Source organism: Mus pahari, chromosome 6 (assembly GCF_900095145.1).
Source record: "Mus pahari chromosome 6, PAHARI_EIJ_v1.1, whole genome shotgun sequence".
NCBI lineage: Eukaryota > Metazoa > Chordata > Mammalia > Rodentia > Muridae > Mus > Mus pahari.
Window position 1 is genome coordinate 51,833,913 of NC_034595.1, and position 24,883 is coordinate 51,858,795.

General features: G+C 43.6%; 1 protein-coding gene across 1 annotated transcript in view; it reads left to right on the plus strand.

Annotated features, from left to right (window-relative positions):
* The window catches only part of Cachd1 (cache domain containing 1), a 230,044-nt gene that overhangs the window by 73,035 nt on the left and 132,126 nt on the right, over window positions 1–24,883 (plus strand). The window contains exon 2 of the mRNA XM_021199687.2: window positions 16,961–17,023. Coding sequence (XP_021055346.1) covers window positions 16,961–17,023 — 63 coding nt within the window. The remainder of the gene's footprint in view (window positions 1–16,960; window positions 17,024–24,883) is intronic.

Consider the following 24,883-nt stretch of genomic DNA (forward strand, 5'->3'; position numbering starts at 1 on the left):
TGAGATTCAGGTACAAAACAAGTCTTGGGTTTGGTTGTATAAAATGCTGATCTGTGGCTCCCATCTCCATATACATCAGATTTAGAGAAGAGCTAATTATGCAAGAACCTTCTAGGTACTCCTAAAGGATGTGGTCTGCTAAATACCAGAGTCCTGTATCAGGAAGCCTTTCCAATAAGACGGAGCTCCGAGGCACTGGGCATTTAAGCATGTGTCTACAGCTCCTCCATCAGTGCCCACTGGGAGCCAGAGTCTAGCCTCCTTGCTTCCAGAAGCTAGGCTCGTTCTACCATACCTTCCTCCCTTCCAAAAACTCATGCCAAATTCAATATTTACTTGGTGGGGAGAATAATTTGATGTTCTGGTTTCTCCTTGTTCAGGAGTTTTAGATAATTTCCCTTCCTGTTCCAACTGGCATTGTGGGGTAAATAAATATGGTTTCATTTTGAATTTGGTACGCACTACAGCCAGGTTTTTTAAATTACATGAGAAATTAGCATGGTATAAAATTGAGTAGTGCCAGACTGAAAGCTAGAGGAAATACTGGGTTCTGTCTGGTTTGTGACTACATACCTTCACATACTCTCATGTACTTTCCTTCTGTGTCAAATGAGTAAGTCAGACAATACCGTTCATTTACTCATTAGACACTTTTTCAGTCTCTCTCAGTGATTATTGCCAGGTTCTGGTTATTCACAGACATTAACACCAATATTAAGATTGCCATGGTTTGCTGGACCTACCTTGATCTAGGCAATGGATCCCTCAACGCCAGCACACACCTAGATGGCTTGCTGGACCCACCTTGATCTAGGCAATGGATCCCTCAACGCCAGCACACACCTAGATGGCTTGCTGGCCCCACCTTGATCTAGGCAATGGATCCCTCAACGCCAGCACACACCTGGATGGCTTGCTGGACCCACCTTGATCTAGGCAATGGATCCCTCAATGCCAGCACACACCTAGATGGCTTGCTGGACCCACCTTGATCTAGGCAATGGATCCCTCAATGCCAGCACACACCTAGAAAGCTACTCTGACTCTCCTGCCTTGTTTCCGTGGCTTGGGAGGTCTGTTGCTTAAATCCGCACTAGGTTTAAATAATTCCCTGTGAGATAGTTACAGTGTGGATTATTCCAAAGCCCAGACCTTGGCTGCCATATTAAACAGCCCGTGTGGGTGAGCAGCTATTGGTTTTGCCCTGGATGAGGGTCACTGCTAATGCTCACCAAGGATATTTGCAATGAGATGTGAAAGTCAAGATCCAATGGCAGAAGCACTAGGTGGAGTTAAGAGTTGACTCCACTTGGATGGACCTGGAAAGTATCGGGTTTCTCAGATACTTCCTGCCAAGGATCCTGCCTGTGGAGTAGCTGGGGAGGGTTAGGCTTGAGAGAGAGGATGTGGATGCAGAAGAGTCTCTTCCCCCACCATCTCAGCTTTGATTGGCATGTGCTGGTGGGCTGTGGGAGGACCACTCACTTCTCCTGGTACTTTTCTCAATCCTGGAGCAGTTACGTTGTCAATGGAGAATGCTAGCTTGGGAGGGATTAGCACCTCTGGAGCATATGACCTGAAGGCAATTTTTCTCCATGACTTCTTAATGTAAGTGTCCAAAGCTTTGGGTTAGACTAAACCAGATGTTGGGTTGTCTGGTCAGCTTTTCTCCTCCAAGTAGTTGATAAGGAAGATGTCACTGCATTGGAGAGGGTCCTGACTACAAGCAGGTTTCTGAATGAAGGAAAGAGGCAGTTTGCTGAGATTAGAAGCCAACCTTCTAAAAACATTTGGAGCCCCTGGTGTCACAACTGACATCGTTGGTATCAAAGCCAATCACTGAAATGTGTTTTCATTAAATAAAATACCTCGTCTCTTTAGAAGGCTTCAGCAGTGCTAATTTGGGAAAGCTCCTTATGTTGGAATTGGAGCCTAAGTAAGCTCAAATGATTTTAATTCTGGAAATCCTTCCTTTGAGAGGGCTTTTTACAAGTTATTATTTATTGAGCTCTTATTATATGCAAAAGATAAATCCCATCAGTCACCATAGGTGAGAGTAGATCTTAATGGTCCACGTCCACTGGCTTGTAGGGGTCACCACAGAATCCCCTTACACCCTTTCAACCTTCTACCAGATTGAACCCTACAATCTGGAAGAAATGCTCTACCCACAATTTATTTATTCATTAGAATTATATTGTAAACCTGCACCCAGAGACCCATCATTCAGCCAGAATGTTACTTAATAATCGTGGCACAGAGCTTGAACAGGCAAGAGCAGTTACTACGGCATTTGTTATGTGTGATGCATACTCTGGCTCTGTGGGAACCTGAAGAACAAGACATCTTGGGGAGGAATAAGAGGCATGTATGTAATCATATTGGCACGACGTTAATTCTATAATGGCTAACTGATCTGAATCATGTCTTAAAATTTAACACTTAAACTCAACATTTGTGAGACTTACTCTCCATTCAAATCTTCATCCTAAAAATTTCATTGCATTCATACCTGGCCACTCCCCTTACAATGAAGTGCATATATATATATATATATATATATATATATATATATATATATATATATACACACACATATATATATATATTCTGGCCTCTGCCTCCCAAGTGCTGAGATTAAAGGCGTGCGCCACCACGCCCTGCATATTTATAATTTTTTAACTCAATTAAAGCCAGGTATGTTGGGACATGCCTTTAGTTCCAGCACTTGGGAGGCAGAGGCCAGAAGAATTGGGAGTTCAAGGTCAGTCTGAGTTCCATGGTGAGATCAAGTCTGGAGAGATGGTTTAGTGGTTAAGAGTACTGGCTGCTCTTTCAGAGGACCTAGCTTTGATTCCCAGCACTCTACTGTCTGTAACTCCAGTCCCAGGGGGTTCTCCCCACTCTTCTAGCCTCCTTGGTTACCAGACACATACAGGGTGTACATACTTATATGCAGGCATACACAGAAAAATTTTTTTAAATTAATCTTTTTAAAAAATTTAAAAAATGAAGGGTGAGAAAGGTAGTTCAGTGGTCAGAGCACTTGTCTAGCATGCTCATGCTCCTGGGTTTAATCCCCAGTACAGGGAGGAGGATGGTAGTGGTGCAGAATTCATAAGCAAATGGCATTTCCTGAAAACACTTTCATAATAGAAAGTCTGGGCTCACAGGTCTTAGTTGGACTCTCGATAAAACTCACTCCTGCTATCAAATTCTGTCTTATTTAGGGTTTCTAGTGGTGTAAAGAGACACCATGACCAAGGCAACTCTTATAAAGGACAACAGTTAATTGGGGCTGGCTTACAGTTTCAGAGGTTCAGTCTGTTATCATCATGGCAGGAAGCGTGGCAGTATGCAAGCAGACAGGGTGCTGGAGAAGGAACTGAGATGTCTGCATCATGACCAGAAGGCAAATAGGAGAAACTCTCTTCCACACTGGGTGGAGCTTAAGTACAGTAGCTTCAAAGCCCATCCCCACAGTAACACAATTCTTTTAACAAGGACACACCTATTCCAACAAGGAAACACCTCCTGTTAGTGTCACTCCCCGTGGGCCAAGCATTCAAACACAGGAGTCTGTGGGGGCCAAGCCTATTCAAACCTCTACACCTAGTGTTTTGTAGGATCTAACTCGGCTTCTCCTTTTAACTAATTTCTTGGGATGTTCTCACTGTGTAGCCCAGATGGCCTTGAACTCTTCTCTTCCTGCTTTAGCCTTCCAGGTGCTAGGATTGCAGGTGCGCACCATCACTTTCTGCTCAGGTTTCCAGTTTGCAAATGAATAGAAACTCAGCCACAGGAGGCCAAGTGACCACCCTGACTGTAGAGCTAGTGTGAAGAGAGCTGCACTTTGTCACTGTTCCTGGAGTTCTGTGTAGCTTTCCTCAAACCCATGCCTCATTCTTCTGAGTATTGGGATTTCTTCTGTTGCCACCAGGGCCAGCCTAAAGCATGTGTTACATAAAATACATACCAGAATCACATACGTAAAAATTCTCTTTTTAGATACTATATTCATGAGTATTTGAAAAATACACAAAGGACACAGTGTTCAGGGCTGTTGTCAAGTTGGCATTTGTTACCATGTCTAAGGACCTGATTTCAATTCTCAGGACCCACATGATAGAAAAAAACGAACCAACCCCAGGGAGTTATCCAACTCTGACACTCACATATGTGCACACACATAAAATAAATAAAAATAAACAAATAAATAAATAAATAAATAAATGTCTTTTTTTAATTAGCAGGAATCTCATTCATGCCAGAATGCAAGATTGCAACTTAGTTTAAATTCCAACATTGTTTTTGTATTAAGTTATTTGAAATGATTTTTTCAGACAACTGTTTCTCAGTCTCCTTTCATAATGCAACTTCATGCAAGCATTGTAGGGACAACAAACTGAATCAGGCAGGCCCCTTAGAGGGCTGGTATAATCTACAGAAATGAGACCCTTGGGAAGCTACAAATCCAGGTCTTCGAAGCTCACTCACAGATGATCCGGATCAATCTGGTTCCTGGACTTGTCACAGACCCTGGGGAGGCTAACCGTTGGGTGTCTACAAGGACCGTATGTATTTTGCTTTTACGAGACGATGCATGATCAGCTCTGGGAAGTGGGTCTCTGGCTCTAAGTATGAGGATTGATTGTAAAGATTTTTAAGACACCCATTTCACCCTTTCCCTCCCCAGTTAAATCCTTTTCACAGCCTTTTACTTCTTGGCACACGCACATTTATTTGGTTACCCATTCAAAAGCTTCACCAAGTGCCAATTCATCTGCGTAATTTCCAGCTCTTCTTCCCAACTTACACACCTTTAGCCTAATCCCATCTATTCTGTTCTGTTCAGTTCAGTTTCATTGCCAACCTGCCCTTTGAAAGCAGCCTCGTTGCTACCACATATGTCTTCAGTCATAATCATTGGCTGTGGGGCCTCTTTTTAGAGCCCAGAAGCCCTGTCTGATCTTTGATACAGTCCCACGCTTAGCCAAGTCCTCCGGAAGGGTTTCTTGAGACCAAGGGGCCTGCAGTGTAGACTGAACACAGGCAGGGATGTTCTGGCATCCCTAAGGTCAGGAAATGCTCCTGACCTAAAAGGGAGCTTAGTAAATATTTTCCTTAGTAATTCCTACTATGTGACAGACCTTCTCAGCAAATGCTCAGAACTGCTTTCTTCTCAAGCTCCCTTTACTCTGTTCCTATTTAAATCCTGCCCCAAAGTCAAGTCCATGACTTCCTTCAGCCATCTTCCCCTCTGTGAACTTGGACAGCATGCTGAGCTTGTATCAAGCAGTCAGACCTAGGTAGAGTCTGTATGGCTCCCTCTTCTCCCTCCCTCTCCTTTAAATTCAGTTCCCCTCACAGTGAATGCATGAGCTCCTTGACAGCCCAGGACCACCATGCTACTTTAAATTTACTCATTCATCTGTCCATTCATTCATTTAGTCTGTATGGCTTCTGACTCTTTAACAAGGACTTGGTTGACTACGGTTTGGTTAATCACTAGCATGAAAAGTCTGGACAGCTAAGCGCATCAGCTGGCCGTACCCATTATCCTTAGTGGAAATCTATGCATTTCTGGTTTCTTTCCATTTTTCACATGCAGAATATGGAAGGTTTATGCAATATTGAAACACTATTCCTGAAAATAAGCATGCAGTTACTAAATACCCTTTCAAGGTGAAACAAAACGGAGGCTGTAGGGATATGACTGGGCCAGATGGGTGAAGAGGGTGGAAGCAGGGGAGTGGAAATTTGGCACCATTGGCAGAGCATTTGGGTAATTCGTCTTCCCATCTCCAAGTGGCTGCCTTGCACATTGTCATGAATATTACTTAGAGCCAGTGACACTGGCCACTGGCTGACTCTTTCCAACATGCGGACTCAATTTGCTCTGCTTTACCAACCCTTTGAAAGCCAAAACAACAACAAAAAAAACCCAATAACCCCTCCTAACCTTTATTGCACTTAAGCAAGTGTTTCGGGCTTGTTCTGTTTCCTTTGTTCTCTGGGCAGTTTACCTACCAGCTCTCTTGCTTTCCAATGCTCCAACAGGAAATCAAGTGATCACAACTAGAAATTTTGCTGGCTGAAATGGCTTTACAGTTTCCCCTACTAACTCAGAGGGCCTGCTGTTTTCTTTCTCCCTGTAATACCTTTTGAGGGATAGAGTAATCCCAAAGAGGCAGCCCTTTGTGAAGGTGACACTTGTCACCAACTTGAGACTCACCCATGTACTTTACTATTCAGAGATGGATTTGGTTTGAAAGGTATAAAAGTGAAAGGCCATCAGATCAAGGAACTCACAATTTGTTTGGTCCACCATTGATGGTGGTGGTGGTGGTGGTGGTGGTGGTGGTGGTGGTGGTGGTGGTGGTGGTGGTGTGTTAGAGCTGAGTTTCAAGGAACTGGGAAGAGAAACAAATTGAGGTTCAAGGACTATGTTGAGAGAATGGGAGATTTTCGGGGTTTTTGTTTTTGTGGGTTTTGTTTGTTTGTTTTGTTTTAACCTCAAGGATTGAAAAGATTCCTTCTTTTTGCTAGCTGGTTGAACAAACAACTAAAATGTAATAGCCATCTGTGTGGCTTAATAAACTTGCTTAACAGGGACATGAATCATTTATACTTACCATGTGTAATGTAGTGTGGCCGGGAGCTGAGGCCTAAACTAATTTCTAGAGAATTACAAGGCTTGGAGCTAGACACTCAAGAAGTCTGGAAGGAAATGAAGTAACATAAACAACCCTGGTTTCCCCTGGGCAGTCAGACAGATTTCTTTCTTTCTCCTTCAAGTATTTTCAAGTTTTTCTGTAGAAAACATATTACTTTAATTGTGGCTCTGCTACAGAATTCATACAGAAGGGAGGACTCACTGCTGTCACCTCCCCTTTCCATTGAGAGTATGTGGGCTTCAGTACACAGATATCTACGAAGGGGTTTTTGCTTTACAACTATCATAGAATAATTGCCAGTAAGAGAGTATCCGTAATCTTTTGAAAAGGTTACATACAACAGGATGGACTGATAGTATCAAAAGTGTTAACATGGTGGTGACCACAGCACATTAGTAATGTCTTCAGTGTCACGTGTGATGAGCATAGTGAAAAATGCCTTTTAGGTATGTAAAAATAGCATAGCCAGGAGCCCCACCACACCCAAGGCTGCTCCTCATAACCAGAACCCAGCGACATCACTCACTCAAGATAACCAGACACAGTCCTAGAACCCTGTGACACCCCCTGGACAGTCCATAAGCAGAGCAATGTTCTGCTCTGCTCTGCACATCTGGAGAGAAACCACATTGATCTGCCCTGTGGCTGGAGAGTCTCCTCCAGGATCCGGATCGTCAATTCAGAGACTTCTGTTAGAGACTGGAGCTGACCTTCACGGGTGAGCAGTCTTAGGCAGATAGGCTTAGGGTCATGGTTGGGAATTTAGAGTGTGGACATTGTGTGAGGACACTCAGCATAGTATATACAACTTTAGCTATACTAATTCTATCTCCCTTCGTGCTTATGACATTTTCATTTTGATCTAGAAGAGTTCATTTATGTAAGGTGCCAGTACCTGATAGACTATAAGCATCGTTCAAGGGTTAGCCATTATCCTTGTTTGCAGGAGTTCTTGAAACAAAACAAGGGAGTCTGTGGAAATGGACCAGGGCTGTAATTGGTTGGTGTAGGGCTGGGCCTGGACTGTAATTGGTTGGTGTAAGGTCTTCTGTTGTGTCATCCATTTCTATTCCATTCTCCAGTGTAAACTCCTTCCTCGAACAGCTTTCTGTAACTAAGCTTTCTTCTTTGTTGCAAAACTAGAACAGCTTTGTCTGCTGCCAGGCTCTGCGGTGTTCAGGATCTAGTTTTTATGGCAAGGGTCAGGTGTGAACCCCCACAGATTGTTTTTTCCCCACACAAGCAGCATGGTGATTGAGTGCAGATGATATTTATTTATTTATTTAGTCACTTTTATTTGTTTGTTTGTATATTTATTGTGTGTTCTGGTTGAATCTCAGAGCTTTGAGTTTGGCTTGTCTTTGAAAATGTGTGTGTGTGTGTGTGTGTGTGTGTGTATGTGTGTGTGTGATTCTTTGTTACAAAGGCAACCTGGGAGGGAAAGGGGGAGGAAAGAAAATAGATTTAAATTCACTACTTATAGGCAAGCCCAGCTCTCATTTGCTCAGTGTCTCCGTTTGACACAAGTCATCCCTTTCACATGTACCTTGAATAAAGTCTTTGCAGTTGGATTTGAGGCAAGCTAAACCTCAGAACCTTAATTTCTTCATCTAGAAAACAAGGAAACAAAAGAAAAATGGGGGAAAACCTGGGGCCCTTGAATGGCAAAAGCTTTCTTATCATGATTTAGGGAGCTCTAGAGTACTAGACAAAGCAGGTACCAGAGCCTCCCAAAGCCAATGGCTTCCCAGTCCTTTATCTCCTAGACTCCCAGAATGAATTTCACAGACTATAGGAAGGTACATTTAGAATGGAGCTTTATTGTGAGATTACAGGTAAACATTTAAGAGACAAGAAGCCGTAGAATTTCTGTACAGAATGGGACCCAAGAGACAGGCAGCCATCAGGTTGTTAGGCAAGGGGTTTCGATGAGATTTACATCAGAAAGTGGCGTGAGACAAAGAGAGGTGAACTGATCTGTCACATTGGTCCACCCCCAGGATGTCCATGCAGCTCTCAGACATGACCATGTCCTTGCATATAGCTCCCAGGTGGTAGTGTCCATCTAGGTGACATAAAAGGAGAAGGACAGGAACAAGAAGTCAGAGCTGAGCCAGAGTCCCCTTCTGGCGTTCTTGGCTTCTAGCTAGGACAGAACCAAGGAATTTTTGGTTTCTGGCAAAAGATAAGAGTTGCAACTTGGAGATCCTGAGCAGTTTCTGTTTCCAGTTGTCATCATCCTGAAAGGCTGTGGTAAACACTGTGAATATTTCGATACTATGTTTTATGAGATACTGGAGTGCACTCTGGTCCCTTGTCATATAAATCATGACATTGTCCGAAGCACACCTACACACACAGAAGGGTACTATTTATTTAAATGCTATTCTAAAATTACTAACAGTAACAAGTTATTATAAGCCATGCTTTTGACAGTCGCACGCCTTGCTTCTGACTTGTCCCTGGTTAGATGTTTGCTTACTTTAAAGTTTTATTTTAGGGGCTAACCTTACAATTCTCTCAGCAGACTTTTGAGTCTCATGTCCAAAATGAGCAAGTTTAGGAATTAATGAAATGTTTTGTGGCAGAGCTCAAAATGATCAGACTCCTCTGAGAAAGGCCTTTCTCCTAGGCCTTCCAGGTGTGTAACGGTGTGAGCTTAAACAGTCCGGCCAAAGTAAGATTCTGCCTAATCCAAGCTGAAGGGACCCAAATCGGGTAAAGAATTATTCATAGGGTATGCATATTACTTCATTTCCCCCAAAACACTCGAGTTAAATTACCATTGATTCATTCTCCAGTGATTTCGGAATTTCTTTTAAAGTGTCGGTACTGTGCTTCAGCGGTTCCTGGTGGTCAGCTTGCTGAGATAACAATGTTAGTCTTTATTTTCCTCCCCTTGGTCCACAACCACTAGAATCACAGCAACAGACCCAGAGCTGTTGGCCATATGGACCGGCCACAGAGGCCCATAAAACAGCATGAGAATAAACTTTGGAGTAGAAACACACTCCTTAGTTTCTTAGCCAAGAGCAGGGAAGGAGACCCACGGCATCTCATTAGGCTTGTTGGGGTATTTATTCCTTCACTGTGGTATTGTGCTATAGCTTTCATTTAAGCGTCTTGTTAAAATTTGGCAAGGCAGGTAGTGGAGTAAAGGTGGGGCCTTCTGACTGGACTGACCATCTTATTAAACACACTTGTAATTGTTCCTGTTCCAACAAACAAGTTCTCCTGCCATCTGTTAAGCTTAATTAAATAGAAGGGTTGGGGGGGGGGGACTGAGTTAAGAGTGCGGATCAGTAGATTCTGGAGTAGGGCCAGGGAAGGACCAGGCTGCAGCTCGCTGTAGTCCTTAACACTTTGGAGGGTGGGAGAAGGGAGCAAAGAGCAAATATGAGAAGGAATCTGTTTTCCCACTTCTTTCCGACAATTGGTAGGAGGAAATGCATTTATTCAATTGTACCTCTCTAATTTTTAACCTTGACTGGGAAATCTTTTAAGGGGAAAGAAAGGAGACAGGCAGTGCTTTAGAACAGAATGTACAAATGGCAGATTATTAAATTGTGTTATGTTTGGAATATCTGGGCCCAATGAAACTCAGGTAAAGATACCCATTTTTAGAGCAGAAAATTCAGGCTTATACAGTATACAGGGTGAAATCTGAAGAACGAAGAACCATTAAAAAAGAATTGAGAGTTATTACATGCTTAAAATGTGTAGGTTTAATTTATTTGGAGCATTGGGGAAGGCTCGGGAGACTTGGTCTATGAATTGTGAGGTGTCTCTAATTGGGACAGCCCACGGTCATCCAAAGATGGGATTGGATTTATGTTTTTCTTGTTATCTATTTATAACAGTCCAGTAAACACTCCTCTTCTAAATACAGTTCTGAATACATATGAGAGCATTTTAGCTGAATGTATTTCAAAGAGACTGTCTAGAATGCATGCTAAACATAAATTGTCTGAAGTCCATACTGGAAAGAAGCACGTAGCTTAAGGGTGGCGTTTATACTCTGTTCAGTTCACTGACTGACTCACAAGGATGAGGACCTGAGGAATGTCTGCAGCAGTCATGTGAAGAGTCAGGAATGCTAGTACCAGCTTGTATCTTCAGTGCTGGGCAGTGAAAACAGGAGATCCTTGAGACTTGATAGCCAACCTAGCCTAACTGATGAGCTCCAATCCCCTGAGACCCTGTCTTCAAGAGATGGATGGTGCTCCTGAAACTGGTACCTGAGATTGTCCTCTGTCTTCCACATACATGTATACATATGCACCCTCACATACACACAAGCATGTATGCACATACAAATGCATTTAAAAAGGACAGCGCTCAGATTGCCAACCAGAACACAGAACACAGCCCCAACTAACTAAATGTAAAATTAAAATGAACATTGTAGCATTCCAGAAGTTTCTGCCATTTCCTGTTCTATTCATTCTCCAGGAAAGATATCCACTATCTAGACTCTTACAGGACAGATTTGGTTTTGCCTGGTTTTGCCTGACTTTGCCGTGGCATGAGTGGAGTCATACTCTGATGTATTCCAGCATCAGGCTTCTCTCCCTCCGTGTTTGTAGGAATCGTGTGGTGATGTAATGTGGTGGTGATGAGCTTTGCTGCTGCCATGTGCTCATTCTCGTAGAGTTTCCTGCGGTGTAGACATTCTGAGTGTGTGTCAGTTTGGTTCCTGTTGTGAATCAGGATGTGAGTTGCTTTTGGTTTGAGCTGTTGCAAATACTGCACCTGTGCACATCCTTATACTTGCCTTAGTGAGCATACAGCCATGTTTCTGTCAGGTGTCTGTATGTCTGGCTTTAGATGATACAGCTAGCTCCAACATATACATTAATGTAGATCCCATGAGCAAAATAAGACTTTTTTTTGTTTTCTTTTAATTATGGAAATAAATTTAATAACACTGATTCAGTGAAATATTTTTTATTTAAAAATAACTTTTAAGACTCATATCTATTAAAAAAATATTTTCACTTTTAGTAGTTGAATGTTCCAAAACAGGAATGAGTAATGAGAGAGACCGGGTAGTTAGTATCTTTGAACTTCATTTCCAGGGCTTTGCGAAGTGAGGGGAATTTTTGCTCCTTAGGATGGTGGTCAAATTAAGTTTATGAGTTAGGCATGATGTCATACACCTTTAATCCCAGCACTGAAGAACACTTGGCTCTTCAGAGGCAGAGGCAGGTGGATCTATGAGTTCGAGGCCAGCCTGGTCTAGAGGTTTGAGTTCCAGGACAGCCAGGGCTACACAGAGAAATTGTCTCAAAAAGCCAAACCAAACCAAGCAAAACCAAAAACCAAACAAAAACAAAAGTTCAGGGAAAATGACAATTTGGAGTACAGAATGGCAGCCCTTCCTCCTGATCCCTACCCCCAATTCGTTACTGTAAGTGACTTATCCAAAGGATGGAATGAAGGTTCTGGCCTGTCAAAAAGGTTCATCAGTTATATGATCTGGGGAGATGCTTCCTTTCCATGTCCTTTAAGAACCAAGAAGCATTCCAGTTTTTCTGGTCCTCTAATAACCAAAACCCTTCACCTCAGAGTCGCCCAAATGTCAGCTAGGTTCCATACTTTTGAATTCCCATCTTTTGCATTACCACATGATCCCACATAGACACATACCCCCCTGCCCCCCACCACAAGCAAAGTTGTATTTTGTTTCTTCTGCAATTTCACATAAGCAGTGCAAGGTGCAAAAAAAGAAAAGAAAGAAAAAAAAAAAAAAAAAGACACTGTCTGGGACTCTGATCATTCCCAAGGTTTTACACCTTGCTTGAGATAAAGCAGGAGAAGCTCAGATTTCGATACACTTCATTTCTGCCACCCATGCCCTGTGCCCAGGTAAGATAGCGGATTCCTAGACCATCCTAAAGAGCAAGGCGACATGAACAAAGTTTATTCGATAGCTCAGCTAAAAGCACAGCTTGTATTTAATTCAAGACCTAGGTTCAGGCTTCAGCACCTCACCTGGGACACAGTTCCTAACTTTCATGCTGTAGTTTTCAAATCTGTAAAATACCTCTCCTGCCTACACAAGCAATTATGAAGACTAAGTGTAGTAATTGGTGTGAAATTATAAGCCATAAAAATTCTAAGCTTTGGGAGCTGAGCATAGCTCTTTTTATACCCCCACCACCCAGCTAGAGTACCCCCCTCCCCCGCTAGAACACAACTTCCCCCACCAGCTAGAGCACAACCCTCCCCCACCCCCGCCAACTAAAGCACAACCCCACCCCCAGCTAGAGCACAGCTCCTCCTCCTCCCAGCTAGAGCACAGCTCCTCCTCCTCCCAGCTAGAGCACAGCTCCTCCTCCTCCCAGCTAGAGCATAGCTCCTCCTCCTCCCAGCTAGAGCATAGCTTCTCCTCCCCCCAGAACTAGAGCACAGCTCCTCCTCCTCCCAGCTAGAGCATAGCTCCTCCCCCCAGAACTAGAGCATAGCTCCCCCTCCTCCCAGCTAGAGCACAGCTCCNCTAGAGCATAGCTCCTCCCCCCAGAACTAGAGCATAGCTCCCCCTCCTCCCAGCTAGAGCACAGCTCCTCCTCCTCCCAGCTAGAGCATAGCTCCCCCTCCTCCCAGCTAGAGCATAGCTCCTCCTCCTCCCAGCTAGAGCATAGCTCCTCCTCCTCCCAGCTAGAGCATAGATCTTTTAGAGCATGATATAAGCCAATTGTGTACCAGTTGTAACTTGTATAGGTTCTTCAGGCCTTTCACTGAAGGTTTTTTTTTTGTTTGTTTGTTTTGTTTCAAGACAGGGTTTCTCTGTGTAGCCCTGGCTGTCCTGGAACACATGTTTTAGACCAGGCCGACCTCGAACTCAGAAATCTGTCTGCCTCTGCCTCCCGAGTGCTGGGATTAAAGGCGCGCACCACCACGCCTGGCTTTCACTGAAGGTTTAAGCCATGTCCCCAACATTGGCACCAGGGGAAAGATGTGAAGACTGTTTACTTTGGATGATAACCCTGCCACTCAGTGTTGAGGTGGCTAGACGGGTGTGCTCAATTTAGAGTCCACCAAATCACTACTGCACACATCTAGGACTGGTTAGTCATTTTTTTCTTATCAACCTCAATTTATTAGGTACAGACTACGTAGAAATCTTTGCAAGTCAAAGAATGAACTACATAAAAATACTAGCCTTGCAGCCAGTGGTGGTACATTCCTTTAATCCCAGTACTTGGGAGACAGAGGCAGGTGGATTTCTGAGTTCAAGGCCACCCTGGTCTACGAAGTGAGTTCCAGGACAGCCAGGGCTACACAGAGAAACCCTGTCTTCTGCCCCACCAAATACCAATTAGCCCCATTGCTGTTAAAAATCACAAGCTTGATAGAAATTGAACTAACCTTGTGGACTAGCTCTGAAGCACATCCTTAGAACTATTGAGCAACGCTCTTTCCCCTTACGAAGGAAGGAACAGCACACTTGGCCATTCTAAGTGTTGGCTTGAGTGCAGTAGATCGGATCAACCTCCTTCTGTAGTACCCTGCTATGGTAGAGGAAGGCAGTGAGTTTGTTCACCAAGCTCAGAACCACTGCTTTAGTTAGGTTTATTTTTAATGACAATTAACTGGGCATCTTTTTGAAAAGGAAATTATAGAAAAGTCTAGAAAATATTCTGAGTTCACAGAAATGATGATGATTAGGCTCTGGAGAACTGGGAACTTAGAGCTGTAGGGATGGGGGTGTGTGCGCGAGCACACACACACACACACACACACACACAGACACCCATCTTATTTTCTCTCCCAGGGGCATGTGGGATGGAATCTAAGGCTCATGCTAGACAGGTACTCTGTCAGTAGGTCACATCCCTAGCCTCATAATTTCATTTCAAAAATGAGATGTGTTTTAGGGCTCAGAATCCTAATGCCCCTTGATTATAAAATGGCCACCAGTGGAATCTGGAACGGAATTGAGATGTGGGAACCACGACTGATTGGTGGATTAATGAGTACTATAAATAAACACTAGTTCTAGTTAGGGCTTGCTGCCAGTTAAGGCGCAGGCATGATATATCTTGGCTACAGATTTGTTATGTAAAATGTAACCAACTAGCAAATCCTAACAAGATACACTGTATTAGCAAGGGCAGCTCTGGAGCCACATTGCCTGCCTTCAGTATCCAGCCTTGCCTGAGTGATTTCTGTCAACTTTTTGAGCTTCCAAAGCTCTTGGGGTTTCATCTTTATGTGTATAGGAATTTGAGAAGTAGGGACATGAAGACTGTAGGAGTGCAGTGCCCTAGGATTTTATGGCTGTCTAAAAGGCATAATGATGGTGTCTGTCAGGGCTGGAGAGATGGCTCCACCATTAAGAGTACCAGGGACCTGCTTGTCCAGGCCAGGGTTTGTTTGCCAGCATTCACAGCAGGTGCCTTACAACTGCTTATAAGTGAAGACCTGGACTCTTAAGAACACCCGCACTCAGATCCATATACCTTCACCCAGGCATACATACATACATACATGTAAATAAAAATAAAATAAGTAGTGTATGCCAGGAAGGTGTCTCAAAAAGATATTTTATAAAACCAATTTAAACTGGACATCCTAGAGAGGATGATGAGGCAAGAGAATTCAAGGCAGAGGTCAAGGCCAGCCTAGCCTTTGTGGTAAGTTCTGGAATATACAATGAAACCCCCTCTTAAGAAACAAACGGCTGCCAAACAGAAACTCATGAAGAAGAAGTGTGAGTGGCTATAACATGCGCACATCTTTATCTCAGAGTAAGCACCTCACAGATCTTAACCAGTGCTGCTGTTGTCAACGAACGTTACGACAAGCCAGTCATGGAAATACCCTTGGGCTGACAAGATGGCTGTGTGTAAAGCTGCTGACTGCCAAACCCGGACATTCAAGTTTCATTCCTGGGATCTACATGGTAGAAAGAGAGAACTAACTCCCAAAAGTTCTGCAGAGAGGGGGGGGGGCAAAAAGTCAGAGAGAGAGAGAGAGAGAGAGAGAGAGAGAGAGAGAGAGAGAGAGAGAACAAGGAATGAATAAGTAAATAAACTAAACTCAATTAAGCTATAAAGGAAAACATTCCTCCTGTAGGCTTATTTTTAATGGGAAAGAGCAGCATCTGCTGAATGAATGAGTATGGCACATGGGGATGATGGGAGGCACCGTGATGATTCATAATTATAATTGTCAAAGCTGTAATTCCATCGCGGTCCCTCTGTGTTTGCCTTCTCCACCCTCTGCCCCACCCCCGCCTACCCCCTGCCAAGCCCCTGCCTGGTGGTGTGGCCTCCCTTCATCTCCACTCTGGCTACACCGGGATTGATGAACTTGGCCTTGCTCTTCTTGCCACAACCACACAGGTGTGTCGGGCTCTCCGGGATCCTTTCCCAGATGCTGACAAATACTTGGCAGCAGGCTTGAGAGGAGAAACAAAAATGTGGCTGACATCTTCAGGTCTGACTCCTGATTCATCTAGAAAGTTGTGCGGCACCTTTAAAGCCTTAAGACAAACATTGATGGTGCTGCCCACGCCCCGCCCTGCCCCTACCCTTATTCCTTGGTGTGCACAGCCTGGTTGCTCCTCTTCTACTTTGTTACTTACATATTCCAGTTGAGTCTCGAGTCTACAGAGAGATTTTTAACTTCAGGGTGTGTGGAGGAGGAGATGTGACAGGGCTAGGCAGGGACCTGCAGGAAAATTTGTGTGCCGATCAATGTGCCACCGATGTGCCACAGCCTGGCCTGGTATCTTTCCTGGCATAAAATCGGCATCGTCTCTTGAGACCACATGTCTTTGGCAAGTGTTTTTGTAACTCTCCCGAGGGGGTGTTTGAGTAATAAAGGTGATAGATAATATAGAGTAGGTATGAGCTGATGGGGACATGAGAGAACATGGAAGGAATTCTTTTCAAAGAGTTTTTATTACATTAGATTTTAGGGTCTGTAAACAATTACAGCATTCAGGGAGTGCAGGATTTAAATGAGAAACACAACTTCGTCAGACTGTGGCAGCCAGATAAAATGGCATAGGCTCCGGAAATCTGTAATTAAATGTATTTTTGAAAATGAGAAATATAGTGTAACATCTGGTTTATTTCACTGTAGTGCCTGGGTAAGGCTTAAATAAATAAGCGCGATTGACTTCGGCTGATATTTGGGATTCTCTCTGTAAAAATCGCAGTCTTTCAATTAAAAGTTTTCCTATTTGAATCTATTTATGTTGTACACAACAAGCCACTCACACACATAGAGAAAGTGACTCTTCTAATGTTCATTTTTCTCTTTTGTTGCAGAGGATCTTCAACTCCTTGGTTTACACAGAGAAGATCTCAAACGGAGAGAGCGAAGTTCAGCAGGTAAGGGGCTGAGACTTGGGTCTGTCTGCCTTTGCCTTGCCTTTCCACAGGGCTTCCTTGCTCCTTCCTCGCAATCCTAGCTAGAGGTTGGCCTCCTACTTGGATGGAGTCTTCCTGCATGACGACGACACCCTTACATTCAGGTGCCAAGAACTTGGCAATGGTTCACAACCATGCCTGATGTATCCTGGAAAGTGTTTCCTTCTGTTAGGAGTATCTTGGAGTTCCCCAAATCAAAAATTGAAATATGTTTCGTCTAATGCAGAAAATAAGCATCTAGGCTTTGGACTCAGACTCCACCTTCTGGCTTCTGGCATCTATCTGTATGTCCTCTTTGGTCATGGCAAACAGTCTGCCCATGCCCCCTTTGACCCACAGTTTATCATGCAGTTTGTGTAAGAGAACCCTAACATCTCCCTCGTGAAGTTCTGATAATGAAGTATTCAGGCCTGTGAGAACCATGTGGCGTCAGTCATCTCGGTGGAAAGTTCTGGCATCGAAGCAGCTGCTGCCTCAGGATGCATTTTTTCTTTCCTCTTTCTAGAATCACCCAGGCCCCCGGCCCCCAGCCCCCGGCCCCGCCCCTTCCTCTTTCAGTGCTCTGTGCAGTCAAGATACTTAAAAGGCCAGATTCTGTTTGTTTATAGTGAGCTGCCTCCTGCATTAAAGCATGGTGTTGGTGAGCTTGAACATAAATAATTAGCGGGTGCTTGAGAAGGGTAGAGGCTTTAATTTCAGTTAATCCACCAACTTCATTCCAGCGTGTGACTGTTGTCTAGTAACTCGAAGCTAGGTCTGAAACTTCAGTGAGAACCAGAACTATGCTGAAAACCAGAATGCAGCAGAGGCTTACACAGGATAAAAAAAAAGATGTACATAACAAAATGCGTAATGATGCAAATGCCCAGGTCCCCCTGTTGTTTAATTCATGGAGACAGCTTGACCCGATCTGCACTTTAAAAGTGCTTTCTCAGAAGAAAGGCTTTTCATCAGAATGGAGTTATTATAAGCTAGCTATTTGTTTACAATAAAGCACCATGGGCTATGTTCAGCATTTCCTGGTCACAAGCAGGACCTTAATTTTAGTCACTTTTAAGTGGTAATGTGGTGATGTATGTTTCATCCTTCTTAGTTTAGGTATCATTAAGGACGAATAGATTGAAGCTGTAGTGGTGCGCCATACTGAGCCTTGACTGCCTAAGTCCTGACTTAAGCTTATATCCCAAGAGCCAGGAGGCACTTCAAAATCATTGAATCTAGAAGAGTTGTTCTGGATGACAATTTCTACACAAAGCCTTCTCATTAGAGGAGGCACTTTGGGGAGACAGCCGCTATTTGATAACCCTTTAAAGAATGTGATCTGGCGTATCACTTAAAGCCTCTTTTCTTACGTAAAAGTAACAGATACAAGCGCTTCTGTGGGCAGTTTCCAAGCATGCAGCTGTTTTGTGTTCTGGGGCTGATGTCATTGTTAAACCGGCTCTGAGCAAGCATGGAAGCCTTCAGTATAATCGTTAGGAATTATAGCAACTGACAGGAGCACTTACAGAGCACTGGTGCAGGGGTGAGGATGGGATGTGGGGGTGGGGGGATGGCGTGCGGGGGGCATTTCAATATGTCATGGCTAGTATTTGACAGATAAGCTTCAGAAGCAGACTGTCCTACTAAAGAGGAGAAAACGGGGGGGGGCAAGAGGTCAAACAAAACAAGTCACCTATACTTCTCTGTGAAGCAGGAGAATTAAGTTTTCAAAAATCAGTGTGACACAAAGACATGTTGTCTTCACGAGCCTTCTCCCTGGCCATCAAATTGTTCTTTCCTAAGCTGATCGAAGATGTACTTGTCAATAACTACTCCAGCCTCTCCACTCTGCCTCCCAGAAGCAACCCAAGCAAGAGGGTCTCATGGTCAAGAGGCGCTGTGATCAGGAGAAAATTGCACTGTAATTGTTTCACCTAAATCTTAATATATATACAAGTCCCAAATATTTTTCTTCTATATCATGGCTTATTGATCATGTCAGCACTGTGATCTGTTTAACGGTAGAGGTGTACAATTGCATGCTTACTGAAAATTCACACCCTCACTGAGACGATTCTCCTATGTTTTCCCCCTTTTATAGCAAAAAGAGAGTCCTGATTAGGAGCCATCCAAGGCGCTGGTGAGGCAGCATAGCAGCTAAGGGAGCTTGCCCTGTTATCCCGACCATCTGAGTTTAATCTCCAGAATCCACAAAAAGGTGAAAGGAGAAAACGAACTCTACAGAACTGTCTTCCAACCTTCACACATGTCCATGACTCAAATCAACAACCCCCCCAAGCCCCCTGCCCACAGTAATAATAATTAAAATATTTTTTCAAAGCAATCCCTATGGTACTAAATGATACCCAGGGCAAAATCTTGCAGGAACATGTTCACCTGGCTGGCTTCCTCTTCTAATAAACATTCTCCACCACAGTCATTCATTCACACTTACATCTCCTTTGAACTTCAGAGTACTAGTAACTAATTAAGTTACTAGTAACTAATTAAATAATCACTAGTAACTAGTTCTGTCCTCCAAAAAATTAGAGTGTATCCAATGTTCAAAAAATTTGTAAGTGTAACAGATATGCTTTAAGGAAATATATTAAATAAATATATCAACCTAGCAACCTACCAAAGAGGGTATCCTATCTGAGGGTTCTCTCAGAGGCAACCTTAGTCACTATATAACCTGGCTTACCAGGAACTCACTATGTAACCAGGCTGGCCTCAACGTCACAGAGATCTGCCTGCCTCTGCCTCCTAGCATTGGAACTACAGGGTGGCCCCTCTATACCTTGCTATTCCTAGTTAAGGTTTAGACAAAATGCCATTGCTTGACCGTAAAGCAAGTTGGAATGGGGATATTTGGCTTACTCTTTCAGATTGATGTTCCTTATTGAAAAAAGTCAGGACAGGAACTCAAGCAGGGCCAGAACCTGGAGGCAGGAACAGAGGCAGAGGCCACGAGGGCCTGCTGCTTACTGGCTTGGTTCCCCCTGGCTTGCTCAGCCTGTTTTCTTACAGAACCCAGTACCCCGAGCCCACAGCAGGCTGGACCTTCCCTTGTTGGTCACTAAGAAATGTCCTTCAGCAGGGTCTTATGGAGTCATTTTTTTTCAACTGAGGTTCCCTCCTCTCTGATGTCTCTAGCTTGTGTGCATAAAACTTGTACATAAAACTATCCTACACACACCCACATTAATTTTTAGTTTGGCTGCTTTTGTTCTTTACATGAGTTTTAAGTGTCTTGCTTTTGCCCCCTCCATTGTTTCTGAGCACCTACGGCGTCGGCAGTCAGGCTCGTCACAGTTGTTACTTCCTCGGTGTCGCAGAGCGTGCCAATTATGGACTCGCTTTATGATAGATTTTGTTTGGATTGTTTCTGTTACAGGGTTGAGTTTTGTTCACATTGCCATATAGTTTGGAGAGGCTTAGTTTCTTTAATCACCGGGACTTTACTTTGTCACCGTCTCAATGCTGGAAGGCAGTTCTGTGCTGCATTTGTGTCTGTATGCACCTCCCAGCCCTGAGTGGTGGCCGGGAGGCAGGGACTGTTACACTTAGTGGCTTCTCAAGCCCAGCATTGAGGACATGTGGAGAATGACAAGCCCTTCTCACAGGGGTAGCCTTGGCTTCCTCTTCTAGGACAGAGCTGCAGATTTAAGGAGGTATAGCCTTTTCAATACTTGGCAATTTCCAGTTTTTAGTCTTTTGTCAAGTCAAGGAACCTAAAAGGGGATCTTATAAGTTGTTTGAGTGACCTTTTTGCGTGTTTATAGTGAGTGCACAAGACTTATTTTTTGAGTTCAGAGTCTCATGCATGATAGGCAAGTACTGTGCTAATTTTTTGTGATTTTTGTTTTTGAGGGGTGTGGGTAGGTCCATGAATATCTTTTTGGCGTTATTTACTGAGTTGTTTTAGAAATGTTGTACCTATGTTCTCTAAATCAGCCATATCCAAAGAGAAGACTGTCCCGAGAAGGATACTACAGATCTGCGCTCTCTGCTCAGCCAGCCCCTAACCCTATGTGACTCTTCTCGCAGGAAATGTGTCCAGATTCCGACGGACCAGATCTAAATTGTTACTTGAGTTTAATATAACCATGCTGGGGGAGCCTTGAGTATTTCGATTTCGCATTTTCTCCCATCTTTTGACTTGTAAAGTAAAATTTCCAGTCAGTTTGGGAAGCTCTGTAGGTGAAAGTGCTTGTTGCCAGGCTTGAAGGCCAGATTTCCATCCCTGGGGCCCTCATGGCAGATAGAGTGCTGAGAACCGATAGTCCAGTACATCCTGGTCTACTGCTGGCCAGGAAACTTCCCTCTAGCCTTTGCCACTCTATCCCACCAATATCAATTGACGATTGACGACTAGTCTTGATTACCTGTTTCTATGTGTGTGCAAATTTGATCTGCTACTGTTGGCTTTTTAATCTGTTACTATGTTGATATCAAAATTATTATGTTTAGTTTAGTGTGTGTGTGTGTGTGTGTGTGTGTGTGTGTGTGTGTGAGAGAGAGAGAGAGAGAGAGAGAGAGAGAGAGAGAGAGAGAGAGAGAGAGATATGCCCATCTATAACTCCTGACATGGGTGCTGGGATCCAGGTTCAGGTCTTATATAGAAGCAGTATTCATTCTTAACCACTGAGCTATTTCTCCAGCCCCTGATTATACTTAAAAGAATTTAAAAAAATATTTTATTTGCACAACTGTTTCACCTGTGTACCACAAGTGTGCTTTATGACCAGAAAGAGGCATCCGATCCCCTAGAACTGGCATTACAGACAATTATTAGCTACCATGTGTGTGCCAGGAATTGAACTCGGGTACCCTAGAACAATCAGTGCTCTTCATCACTGAGCCATCTCTCTAGCCCCCCCCCCCCATTGTGCTTTTATTACAAGTGTTAAGATCTGGTGAGGTAACATCACTCCTTCCATTTCCATTTATTGGTTTCTTGCTCAGTTTCTCACGCTAGCCAAGCCCTGAAGCTAGCTCCATCCTTCATACCCAGCCCTATATCCAGAGTAGAAGTTCAGAAGTTCAGGGTCCCTGGGCCTTTTACACACCCTAAGGATGAAAGCAGTACTGATTAGTGCTGTGTGTCTGCCCAACCTCCTACCATTACTCCGAGGCACAGTGCCCTGCGTAGCAGTTCTATTTCCATAAATCTCACCGTCCTCTTCATTATAGAGACAATTACAATTGATGGTAGGATATATTTGAAAGAAGAAAAGTAGGTTGATTACTCAAAGCAGACTTTTGACCTCCTGGATCAAAGTTTTACTTTTTTAAGACGGTCTCCTGGAGCCCAGGGTTAGCTCAGACTTGCTATGTAGCCGATGATGATTCTGGACAGATGGTTCTTTGGCCTTCACCACCTATGTGCTGGCCTTACAGAGCTGTGCCACCTTACTTGGGTTCATGCAGCCCCAGGAGTTGAACCCATGGCTTCATACATGCTATGCAAACATTTACCAACTTAGCTACAGCCCATCTCCTTTGCCTACAATTTTAATTCACAGTCTTTAGAATAATTACTTATTATAGTTGGGGTACACGAGCACATGCACACACACATACACATGTATACACACACAAACACACACACACACACACACACACACACCCCACAGTCTAAAATCCAGCCATACATTCTCTACCTTTTTTTCCTTGAGGAAAATTAGAGCCCACGGGTCCTGGCTGTCTGTTCTTGCCAATAAGATCTTCTTGAAAGTCAGATCTTATTTGTGTATATCATGGAACTTGGCAGGAAATCTAATGTGTCGTTAATATCTTTGGTTAAGGGAGCAAAGTAATTAACACTAATAAAAAACACTTTTTGATTCTTGACTCTTACCACAAAATTCTCCATGGCGCACTGTTTTCCCTGCCTTTACCCATTACTACTTTTGCATTAACCCTCAGAGCCTGGGTCTAAATTGCTTAACAGTGTGTTTTAAGTCTTTGATTGGTTCTCTCTGTATGCTGTTTTTCTGCCAGAAGGCAGTGGCAACAGCCTCAGAAAGAGAAAATTCCACCCCACACATTCTTGTGAGGAACCCCTCCAATAGATGCCGGCTTTGAGTAGTTCAAGACATTAAGTTGTAAGCACACATTAGGGGCGTTATTCGAGGTTGAATCTGAATCAAGAAAAACAAATTTTTGAGCAAGTGGTCCCAAAAGTAGCAAAACAGGCTTTGTAAGGGCAAGGCAGGGGAGAAGAAAGAAAGGGAGACAGAGCTCCTAGGATGCTGGTTTCATCCCCTAAAGGAACCAGAACCACCTTGCACCCCTCCATGGGGTCAGTCTTCTTCCCGACTGCTTCTGTAGTTACTTATTATAGGCTTAACAAAATGGCAAATAATCCCTCATTATTAGTAACTCAGGGCTGTTGAGTTGCCAGCAGCCCTGGCTTTAGAGGGCTGTGGAAATCTTTTAAATGGGCAACTGTGGTAAAGGAGTTGACATCGGTCAAGGCTGTCTGCAGGCGGCTCTCCCCTTCTCTGGTTCACCTTGGCTTCTCGGGATCCCACCCATCTGATGAAAACAGCCTGTTCTTCTATATTTAAAACACAGAAGTCCTCTTTCTTGACCCCACTTTACTATCCACCCACTGTCCCATTTCATTCTTGGAAGCACAACCCATAAAGACAACTACCTAGTCCTACACATGGCCTTGTTCAATGTCACCCATGGCCACCATGTTGGTAGTTCCACAGTCTTCATTTATAAAACTAACAGGAATATAAAACATTGGTTTTCATCTTTCAAAAATATATTGATTTTTATTTCATATATATGGGTGTTTTGCTTGCATGTGTGCATGTTCTATGCTCGTAAAAGTCAGAAGAGAATGACAGGCCCCCTGGAACTGGGTTACGGGCAGTCATGAGCTGCCATGCATGATCTGGGAACCAAACCTAGGCCTGTTGCAAAAGCAGTAGGTGCTCTTGACTGCTGAGCCATCTCTGCAGCCCCTTCCATCTTATTGATTGATCTTTTTGGTCACGGTGGGTATCAGTTGTGTCCTTGCTGTGAGCATGTTCCTTCCTTGGGGTCTGGCCTGCCTTGCTCCCTAGATTGTTTTTGTTGTTATTTTGATCAAAGGCTTGTGTCACCAAAGACTCCTGTTCTCCTTTTCCCTGCTTCGTCGTCTCATTTTCAGAGCACATGGGTACTCAATTTCCGTGACTGCTGTGGAAGCGATCTTTCTCTTTCACTTTCTGAAGCAGTAATATTGATGTCTTCATCTCTTCTTTCTTTCTTTTTGTAAGTGCTGTATAGAATCCATTTTAACATCATGTAAGTGTCTAGTTTTCTTTGTAGAAAGAATTTTGATTTTTTTTTTAAATTTGTTTTTTTCTTTACTAGGTGTGGAGGGGCTTGGCCTATACCTGTGGTTGTCTCTTTTGCTTATTTTTTTATTTGTTTACTTAAGATTTTTCATTTCCTCTTGTGTCAATTTTAGTAATTGTATCAATTTTAGATACCTCTCAAGGCTGGAGATGACAGACACATTTCATTCTTGTTCGATTTACTGAGACTCCGGGTTCACCACCCATTCTGTTCAGTCTTGGTGAATATACCAAGTGAACTGCCACCCAGTGGGCTTCTGCAGTTGTTAGGTGCTTTTCTGTATGGGCAGTGGCAAGTGGTTCTCTGAGATCAAGCACAGCCCGGTTTCCAAAGCAAGTTCCAGGACAGCTAGGGCTACACAGAGAATGCCAGGTCCCTTGCAGGGTTGAGGGAGGCATGGCACACCACCACCACCACCACCACCACCACCACCACCACCACCACCACACTTAAAAAACATAAGATACTGTATATCTT